General features: G+C 46.9%; 1 protein-coding gene across 1 annotated transcript; it reads left to right on the top strand.

Moving 5' to 3' along the window:
• The first annotated feature begins 1,527 nt into the window (after window positions 1–1,527).
• On the top strand, window positions 1,528–3,661 carry LOC126482024 (suprabasin-like). Its single transcript, XM_050105995.1, has 2 exons — window positions 1,528–3,038; window positions 3,376–3,661. Exons 1-2 carry the CDS (start codon window positions 1,528–1,530, stop codon window positions 3,659–3,661), a joined length of 1,797 nt encoding a protein of 598 aa, XP_049961952.1.
• The last annotated feature ends 6,766 nt before the right edge of the window (window positions 3,662–10,427 follow it).

The following is a 10,427-nucleotide window of genomic DNA, read 5'->3' as shown; positions in this document are numbered from 1 at the left end:
CTTAATAAACCATGGAATAATGTAGATGGAGAGGTAAAAATTGACACACATGCTTGGAATGACATGGGGTTTTATTAGAAAGAAAAAAGTTCACAAAATGGTCGACAGATGGCGCTGGACAGCAAAACTGCTACCGTGACGGGTGAGAGGTACGCCGATAAGTTACAGAATCGCATCACCCACAGCCTGGCTGATAAACACCTGCTGGAACGTACGTCGTTTATGCAGGATGGCGCTCCAACCCATATTGCTAGACGCGTGTAAGATCTCTTGCGCGCGTCGTTTGGTGATGATCGTGTGCTCAGCCGCCACTTTCGTCATGCTTGGCCTCCCAGGTCCCCAGACCTCTGTCCGTGCGATTATTGGCTTTGGGGTTACCTGAAGGCGCAAGTGTATCGTGATCCACCGACATCTCTAGGGATGCTGAAAAACAACATCCGACACCAATGCCTCACCGTAACTCCGGACATGCTTTACAGTTCTGTTCACTAGATTATTCCTCGACTACAGCTATTGTTGACGAATGATGGTGGACATACTGAGCATCTCCTGTAAAGAACATCATATTTGCTTTGTGTTACTTTGTTATGCTAATTATTGCTATTCTGGTCAGATGAAGCGCCTCCTGTCTGACATTTTTTGAACGTTTGTGTTTTTTTGGTTATAATAAAACCCCATGTCACTCCAAGCCTGTGTGTCAGTTCGTACGTCTCTATCTACATTACTCCGTGATTTATTCAGTATTAAAATTTATACTGACTTTTTGATCACCCGGTACTTGTAATTGTTCAAAAATGCTTCAACAGTTACAGTAAATATAGAATATTATCGTGTACACGATTATAAGAAAGAGAAAGTCGAAGAATTAAAATCCAAGAGAGACATTGTAGATAAACGTATGATAAGGTAATAATTCTGATCTCAAGACAAAGGTTGGTATAAACACCATACTGCTTTGACTTGCTATTGGATAGGTCTGTGGTGGCTGTCCCTCCCTCCCACGTATTTCTGAACCGAATTAAGTGGCCAGCTATAGACTGACCTACACATTTCCCGCGTCCGGCCATCCTGATTTAGGTTTTCCGTGATTTCCCTAAATCACTCCAGGCAAATGCCGGGATGGTTCCTCTGAAAGGGCACGGCCGACTTCCTTCCCCATCATTCCCTAATCCGATGAGACCGATGACCACGCTGTCTGGTCTCCTTCCCCAAACCAACCAACCAACCAACCTACACATTAATGTAGACTTATCAGATGGCTTGTTTGAAAGTAGCATACTCAATGACAGAGACGAATGGAGCAATTGGTGAGGGAAAAACATCGATGACGTACTGACGAACGATAATTAGACCTTTGAATTTGTAGGCTCTTACTCATGTGACCATGTGCTATTAGTCCCTGTAAATTCTATAGTTTTGGGATCACTATCAACGATACTTGCGTAGCATAGAGCCATTTCACAAAGCTATCATTGTATTATATAATGGAACAAATACCTGATAATACAGCCGAGCATAGTACAAATTATGAAAGAGGCAGAGAATCAGATGTGTGGTAGGGGGAAGAAGGAGGGAGGTAAGAGGGCAGCAAGGTGCGCCGGGCACCAACGTGCGCCGGGCACCAACGTGCGCCGGGCACCAACGTGCGCCGGGCACCAACGTGCGCCGGGCACCAACGTGCGCCGGGCAGGAACGTGCGCCGGGCAGGAACGTGCGCCGGGCAGGAACGTGCGCCGGGCAGGAACGTGCGCCGGGCAGGAACGTGCGCCGGGCAGGAACGTGCGCCGGGCAGGAACGTGCGCCGGGCAGGAACGTGCGCCGGGCAGGAACGTGCGCCGGGCAGGAACGTGCGCCGGGCAGGAACGTGCGCCGGGCAGGAACGTGCGCCGGGCAGGAACGTGCGCCGGGCAGGAACGTGCGCCGGGCAGGAACGTGCGCCGGGCAGGAACGTGCGCCGGGCAGGATCGTGCGCGGGCAGGAACGTGCGCGGGCAGGAACGTGCGCGGGCAGGAACGTGCGCGGGCAGGAACGTGCGCGGGCAGGAACGTGCGCGGGCAGGAACGTGCGCGGGCAGGAACGTGCGCGGGCAGGAACGTGCGCGGGCAGGAACGTGCGCGGGCAGGAACGTGCGCGGGCAGGAACGTGCGCGGGCAGGAACGTGCGCGGGCAGGAACGTGCGCGGGCAGGAACGTGCGCGGGCAGGAACGTGCGCGGGCAGGAACGTGCGCGGGCAGGAACGTGCGCGGGCAGGAACGTGCGCGGGCAGGAACGTGCGCGGGCAGGAACGTGCGCGGGCAGGAACGTGCGCGGGCAGGAACGTGCGCGGGCAGGAACGTGCGCGGGCAGGAACGTGCGCGGGCAGGAACGTGCGCGGGCAGGAACGTGCGCGGGCAGGAACGTGCGCGGGCAGGAACGTGCGCGGGCAGGAACGTGCGCGGGCAGGAACGTGCGCGGGCAGGAACGTGCGCGGGCAGGAACGTGCGCGGGCAGGAACGTGCGCGGGCAGGAACGTGCGCGGGCAGGAACGTGCGCGGGCAGGAACGTGCGCGGGCAGGAACGTGCGCGGGCAGGAACGTGCGCGGGCAGGAACGTGCGCGGGCAGGAACGTGCGCGGGCAGGAACGTGCGCGGGCAGGAACGTGCGCGGGCAGGAACGTGCGCGGGCAGGAACGTGCGCGGGCAGGAACGTGCGCGGGCAGGAACGTGCGCGGGCAGGAACGTGCGCGGGCAGGAACGTGCGCGGGCAGGAACGTGCGCGGGCAGGAACGTGCGCGGGCAGGAACGTGCGCGGGCAGGAACGTGCGCGGGCAGGAACGTGCGCGGGCAGGAACGTGCGCGGGCAGGAACGTGCGCGGGCAGGAACGTGCGCGGGCAGGAACGTGCGCGGGCAGGAACGTGCGCGGGCAGGAACGTGCGCGGGCAGGAACGTGCGCGGGCAGGAATGTGCGCGGGCAGGAATGTGCGCGGGCAGGAATGTGCGCGGGCAGGAATGTGCGCGGGCAGGAATGTGCGCGGGCAGGAATGTGCGCGGGGAGGAAGGTGGGAGAGGGGAGGGAGGGTGAGGGAAGAGCAAAGACAGAGAGACAAAGAGAGAGAGAGAGAGAGAGAAGGGGTGGACTATATAGAGGACTGTGAGGAGATTGGTATGCGTTTTGGGAGGAGAGTGGCGAGGGTCAGGGATAGGGTAGAGTGGTGTGGGTTGGGGGTGGGGCAAAGGGTCTTGTCAGGGGGGGAGTTGACGGCATAGATTGTGGGGGCAAAAGACTGGCGCATCGGGAGGTGAGAGAAACTTGGGTTAGATGTGAGGGGCAAGGAGAAAGGGGAAAGAGGGGGGAGAGGGGGGAGAGGCCAAGTGGTGAGGTGTGGGGAGAGCCAGTGAGAGGGAAGGCGAGAGGGACAGGGAGGGCGAGAGGGACAGGGAGGGCGAGAGGGACAGGGAGGGCGAGAGGGACAGGGAGGGCGAGAGGGACAGGGAGGGCGAGAGGGACAGGGAGGGCGAGAGGGACAGCGAGGGCGAGAGGGACAGGGAGGGCGAGAGGGACAGGGAGGGCGAGAGGGACAGGGAGGGCGAGAGGGGCGGGGAGGGGGAGAGGGACAGGGAGGGGGAGAGGGACAGGGAGGGGGAGAGGGACAGGGAGGGGGAGAGGGACAGGGAGAGGTAGTGGTGATGGAGAAGTGGGAGGGTGAGGTGCGAGGGGAGGGAGGCTGAGGTGCGAGGGGAGGGAGGCTGAGGTGGGAGGGGAGGGAGGCTGAGGTGGGAGGGGTGGGAGGCTGAGGTGGGAGGGGTGGGAGGCTTAGGTGGGAGGGGAGTGAGGCAGAGTTGGGAGGGGAGTGAGGCAGAGTTGGGAGGGGAGGGAGGGAGATGTGGCAGTGGAGGGAGGGTGAGGTGGGAGGGATGGGAGGGGAGGGAGGCAGTGGTGGGAAGGGAGGGAGGGAGATGGTGGAGGGTAGGGAGGGGGAGGTGGGAGAGGAGGGAGGGAGATGGTGGAGGGTAGGGAGGGGGAGGTGGGAGAGGAGGGAGGGAGATGGTGGAGGGTAGGGAGGGGGAGGTGGGAGAGGAGGGAGAGAGAGGTGGGAGGGTAGCGAGGGGAGGGAGGGAGAGGTGGAAGGGAGAGTGAGGGGGAGAGATGGGGAGGGGTAGGGGAGAGGAAGGGTGAGAGAGAGAGAGAGAGAGAGAGAGAGAGAGAGAGAGAGAGAGAGAGAGAGAGAGAGAGAGAGAGAGAGAGAGACAGAGAGAGAGAGAGAGAGAGAGGAGTAGTAGCAGAGAGGGAGGGGGAGGGAGGGAGATGCAGAGGATATAGTAAGCTTCAACATTTGTTTGAAATAAAAATTAATTTATCTAGTTGATTATTGTCTTACATATTGAGGTGAATCCCACGGTTTATTTCGTATGTTCTTTAATGCATTGAACAGGATTGCTAAAAATGACCCCATGCATGGGTGTGCATACTTTTCATGCTCGGTTAAGACTATTTTCACTTATCAACCACAATATTCGAGGGAGTATATTCTTTTAATAATTGGAATGGCATTCTAGTGACCCTGAACCACCGCCAGTTACAGCTTCAGTGGTGTCAAGAGAGAGGTCAGTGGAGGACCGGATTGAGTTTTGTTTTATTTTCAGATGAAAGCCGGATCTGTTTCAGTTCTAGTGATGGTCGTATGTTGGTTAGGTGGTGACCATTCGGGGACCTAAACCTGGAGTTACGGTCTCCATGTCATTTCGTATGACAACAATAATGCTCTCGTGGTTATCCCACAAACTGTGACTCCAAATTTGAACGTTATTCTCATGACCCCACCATTTGTGCTGCCATACTGATTGTTTTTTTTTTTTGGGGGGGGGGGGGGGGGGTTTCAACAGTATAACGCTCGTCCGTATACAGCTAATTTAACTCAACATGCAGTATAGAGTGTTTACATGTTGCCTTGGCCTGCTCGCTTACCAGGTCTGTCTCCAATCGAGCACAGATTGGACATCGTCGGACGTAAGTTCCTGGATCACAACCAACCAGCAACTTGTATTGACCAACCCAACACAATACCAGCACGTGTGCATGGTTGCATTCATTCAACATTCTGACGGTTAATCCGCATTCTGATATTCGAGAATTTCACACGCATTTTGTATTTGCAACGGCTTATCTCGCGCGTACATTAACCTGTGATCTTGCCATGTTAATCAAATACGTTTCTAAGACAGCCGTATTTCCGAAATTTTATTATTAGAAGGTAATTTTTGGTGTTGCTATTTACTGCATCAGTGTACTCGTATATTAGATTATATTCACCGTGATCAGTATTTCGTAAGACTGTTAGCAATAATTACATTTGCTTATAAATACAAGCTACAACACTCGACAGAATGCGGTTTGAAGTCTTCCTCACGTAGCCAACAATTTCTCTCTCTCTCTCTCTCTCTCTCTCTCTCTCTCTCTCCCCGTATCACACGTGAACAGTAAAGTTGAGACATATGTGCTTAACTATCTCACGAAAATACCTTCTCTGAGTTTTAGGTAGTTTCCGCAATAGATCACAAACTGCCTTTTGTTTACTTCATATCAATATACGAACTAATTGAGAGAACAACGTAACAGTAACAGTGTGACAGGTACTACAGCAATATAGAGCCTACACATGTTTATTATTACTTCTTTCTTGTCTCAGACGTTATGTCTGGTTAAAAATGGGAGGTGACGCGGACCTTGATCAAGCGTGACTTCCTTTTAACTGTACGGTATATGTTACATTGCATTTAGGAACGGTTGGGTAACTGAACATGTATCAATAATTACAGATTTCTGTAGTTGTATATATATGTTTGGATGTAGTTGTATTGCGTTGATGTACTGGTGGATACTGTGTGGTATGACTCCTGTAGTTGATAGTATAATTGGTAAAATTTCAACTTTATCCTGATGTCACATGTCCTTGACTTCCTCAGCCATATCTTTCAATTTTTTCTCCTGTTTTCTTCTGTATATTTGTTGTATTGGGTATGGCTATTTCGATTAGTTGTGTTAATTTCTTATTTTTATTTGTGAGTATGATGTCAGGTTTGTTATGTGGTGTTTTATGTGTTATAATGGTTCTGTTCCAGTATAATTTGTATTCATCGTTCTCCAGTACATTTTGTGGTGCATACTTGTATGTGGGAACATGTTGTTTTATAAGTTTATGTTGTAAGGCAAGCTGTTACGTATTATTTTTGCGACATTGTCATGTCTTCTGGGGTATTCTGTATTTGCTAGTATTCTACATCCACTTGTGATGTGATCTTCTGTTTCTATTTGTTGTTTGCAAAGTCTGCATTTATCTGTTGTGGTATTGGGATCTTTAATAATATGCTTGCTGTAATATCTGGTGATTATTGTTTAATCCTGTATTGCAATCATGAATCCTTCCGTCTCACTGTATATATTGCCTTTTCTTAGCCATGTGTTGGATGCGTCTTGAGCGATGTGTGGCTGTGTTAGATGATACGGGTGCTTGCCATGTAGTGTTTTCTTTTTCCAATTTACTTTCTTCGTATCTGTTGATGTTATGTGATCTAAAGCGTTGTTGAAGTGGTTATGAAATTGCAGTGGTGTAGGCGATGTATTTATATGAGTGATTGCTTTGTGTATTTTGCTAGTTTCTGCTAGTTCTATTAAGAATTTTCTTAAATTGTCTACCTGTCCATAATGTAGGTTTTTTATGTCGATAAATCCCCTTTCTCCTTCCTTTCTGCTTAATGTGAATCTTTCAGTTGCTGAATGTATGTGATGTATTCTATATTTGTGGCATTGTGATCGTGTGAGTGTATTGAGTGCTTCTAGGTCTGTGTTACTCGATTTCACTACTCCAAATGAGTAGGTCAATATTGGTATAGCACAAGTATTTATAGCTTTTGTCTTGTTTCTTGCTGTCAATTCTGTTTTCAGAATTTTTGTTAGTCTTTGTCTATATTTTTCTTTTAGTTCTTCTTTAATATTTGTATTATCTACTCCTATTTTTTGTCTGTATCCTAGATATTTATAGGCATCTGTTTTTTCCATCGCTTCTATGCGGTCGCTGTGGTTATCCAATATTATTATTACTATTATTATTATTATTATTATTATTATTATTATTATTATTATTATTACAAGTCGGTCATCATACACAAGTAACTGCCAGCCTCAAGTCTATCAATCTCTGCCAGTTCGGAAGTGTGGATTCAAGAAAGCAAGTGATTTACAAACATTAGGCTTCATTGTAGTGTACAAACATTCATATGGTTGATCTAAAACGGGGTTGCATGTGAGACTGAACCAGGTGTCCCTAGGGAGAGGAGTGGCGCTGGAAAAGCATGTTGTTAGCTTTCTTGTCTGAGAAGGAATGACAGGTAGCGCTCGCGACGACCTGCAAATTGATTCATGGTTCTATAACAAAAGATTCTTAGAAGTAAGCAATACCAGTTGCTAAATTGACTCATTCGTTCATGGTTTCATGAAACAACCACAGAAACTAAACATTTTTCTATCGTAATTTTAAGGATAAAGCATTCGAAAAAAAAATGCTTTTTCGTTCTAAAGTTTAAATATGCGCTAATGTTGAACATGGCGATAGAAGAGGGGGAGGGGTGAGGCTGGGTAGTAGCTAATACCTGATTGCGGACGAGGGTTAGGGTCTCAGAAACGTTGAGGATTACTAATTTGTCACGCTGAAAGATACGTTATGCATAGTATTGCCAAGAAGATCAGCTAACAAGTCGGTGCACCGCTATTTAATGTTTGGTTATGCAATGATGAAACACGTTTACTTCAGACTCTCCATCCAATACTGATCAGTCATCGGCAATAGGCTTGTCTCAACCTTCCTCTTCCTGTCTTGGCATTTTTGCGCGTCATCGAACTTTTGAGACTGGGTCGCCCCTGTACAGCGGCGACCATCTCCGGGAATGTGCAGAGGGGAGGCGGTTGACCGGCTTCGTGGTGCAGGTCGTGACCGCGGCGAACACCACTCCGCATTCACGTCTCGCACGCGTCCAAAGAGAAAGTTCACAGGTCATCGCCACGGTGACGCGCGGTGCTCTGGAATGGGCGTGCCGTGACGTAGCTGTCATCAGGCAATGAGCGCGCGCACTCAGCACGCGCCACGCCGCCTTCTTTCCTATGTGTCCTTTGACCTCTTAGGGCCATTAGGAGAACACTACGATGTTCAACTCAAGTAGCATGGAAGACGCATTCGCTGACTACAGGGCACTGGTACTTGTGGGCGCATTAGGGTTCTAACGATTTACGTACATGAAGGGAGGGAGGCAGTTTCCTGATCAAACTGCAATATCTCATCATCCTGACAAGATTAGATTAGATTAGATTAGATTAATACTAGTTCCATGGATCATGAATACGATATTTCGTAATGATGTGGAACGAGTCGAATTTTCCAATACATGACATAATTAGGTTAATTTAACAACATACTTAAGTTAATATAACAACTTTATTTTTTTGTGTTTTTTTATTTTTATTTTTTTATTTTTTTAATATTTTTTTTCTTAATTTATATCTAAAAATTCCTCTATGGAGTAGAAGGAGTTGTCATTCAGAAATTCTTTTAATTTCTTCTTAAATACTTGTTGGTTATCTGTCAGACTTTTGATACTATTTGGTAAGTGACCAAAGACTTTAGTGCCAGTATAATTCACCCCTTTCTGTGCCAAAGTTAGATTTAATCTTGAATAGTGATGATCGTCCTTTCTCCTAGTATAGTAGTTATGCACACTGCTATTACTTTTGAATTGGGTTTGGTTGTTAATAACAAATTTCATAAGAGAGTATATATACTGAGAAGCTACTGTGAATATCCCTAGATCCTTAAATAAATGTCTGCAGGATGATCTTGGGTGGACTCCAGCTATTATTCTGATTACACGCTTCTGTGCAATAAATACTTTATTCCTCAGTGATGAATTACCCCAAAATATGATGCCATATGAAAGCAATGAGTGAAAATAGGCGTAGTAAGCTAATTTACTAAGATGTTTATCACCAAAATTTGCAATGACCCTTATTGCATAAGTAGCTGAACTCAAACGTTTCAGCAGATCATCAATGTGTTTCTTCCAATTTAATCTCTCATCAATGGACATACCTAAAAATTTGGAATATTCTACCTTAGCTATATGCTTCTGATTAAGGTCTATATTTATTAATGGCGTCATACCATTCACTGTACGGAACTGTATGTACTGTGTCTTATCAAAATTCAGTGAGAGTCCATTTACAAGGAACCACTTAGTAATTTTCTGAAAGACAGTATTGACAATTTCATCAGTTAATTCTTGTTTCTCAGGTGTCATTACTATACTTGTATCATCAGCAAAGAGAACTAACTCTGCCTCTTCATGAATATAGAATGGCAAGTCATTAATATATAATAAGAACAACAAAGGACCCAAGACTGACCCTTGTGGAACCCCATTCTTGATAGTTCCCCAGTTTGAGGAATGTGCTGATCTTTGCATGTTACGAGAACTACTTATTTCAACTTTCTGCACTCTTCCAGTTAGGTACGAATTAAACCATTTGTGCACTGTCCCACTCATGCCACAATACTTGAGCTTGTCTAGCAGAATTTCATGATTTACACAATCAAAAGCCTTTGAGAGATCACAAAAAATCCCAATGGGAGGTGTTCGGTTATTCAGATCATTCAAAATTTGACTGGTGAAAGCATATATGGCATTTTCTGTTGAAAAACCTTTCTGGAAACCAAACTGACATTTTGTTAGTACTTCATTTTTACAGATATGTGAAGCTACTCTTGAATACATTACTTTCTCAAAAATTTTGGATAAAGCTGTTAGAAGGGAGATTGGACGGTAATTGTTGACATCAGATCTATCCCCTTAGTAAGCCATGGTTTGTTACAAGGTTTCTTACGAGTATATTTAACTATTTTCTTGGGGAAGCAGTTTTCAAATGCATTTACAAAAATGTCATGAAATAAATTATATTTTAAATTGGCATCAGGTTCACGGTACACCTCATCCCAGTCTAACTGCTGTAGGCTTTCCCTGAAATTTGCAATTGTTAAATCATTGACTGAACGTACTACTTTGGAGGACTGTTTAGTATTGCTGAATGGAGCTATGTCATATATTGTAACTAGCTGTGCACCATGATCAGAAAGACCATTCTCAACAGGCTGAGCATTTATCTGGTTAAACTTATCTTGGTCTATAAAGAAGTTATCTATCAGTGAGCTGCTATCCTTTACCACCCGAGTAGGAAAATCAATAACGGGTGTCAAATTGAAAGAACCGAGTAATACTTCAAGGTCATTTTTCCTATTACCCTCTTTCAGAGAATCTACATTGAAGTCCCCACAAATAATAATTTGCTTCCCCCTGTCTGACAGATAGCACAACAAGGAGTCCAAATTTTTCAGAAATAGATGAAA

This window comes from Schistocerca serialis, chromosome 5 (assembly GCF_023864345.2).
Source record: "Schistocerca serialis cubense isolate TAMUIC-IGC-003099 chromosome 5, iqSchSeri2.2, whole genome shotgun sequence".
Lineage (NCBI taxonomy): Eukaryota > Metazoa > Arthropoda > Insecta > Orthoptera > Acrididae > Schistocerca > Schistocerca serialis.
The sequence above is the reverse complement of the archived record's forward strand: the minus strand, read 5'-3'. Positions and strand labels throughout refer to the sequence as shown.

What these genes read in the sequence shown, in the direction of transcription:
- LOC126482024 (XM_050105995.1), top strand. Translation starts at nt 1,528, where the DNA reads ATGAAAGAGGCAGAGAATCAGATGTGTGGTAGGGGGAAGAAGGAGGGA. An exon ending in GAATGTGCGCGGGGAGGAAG is followed by an intron (nt 3,039 to 3,375) that starts GTGGGAGAGGGG and finishes GGGGAGAGCCAG; the next exon opens with TGAGAGGGAAGGCGAGAGGG.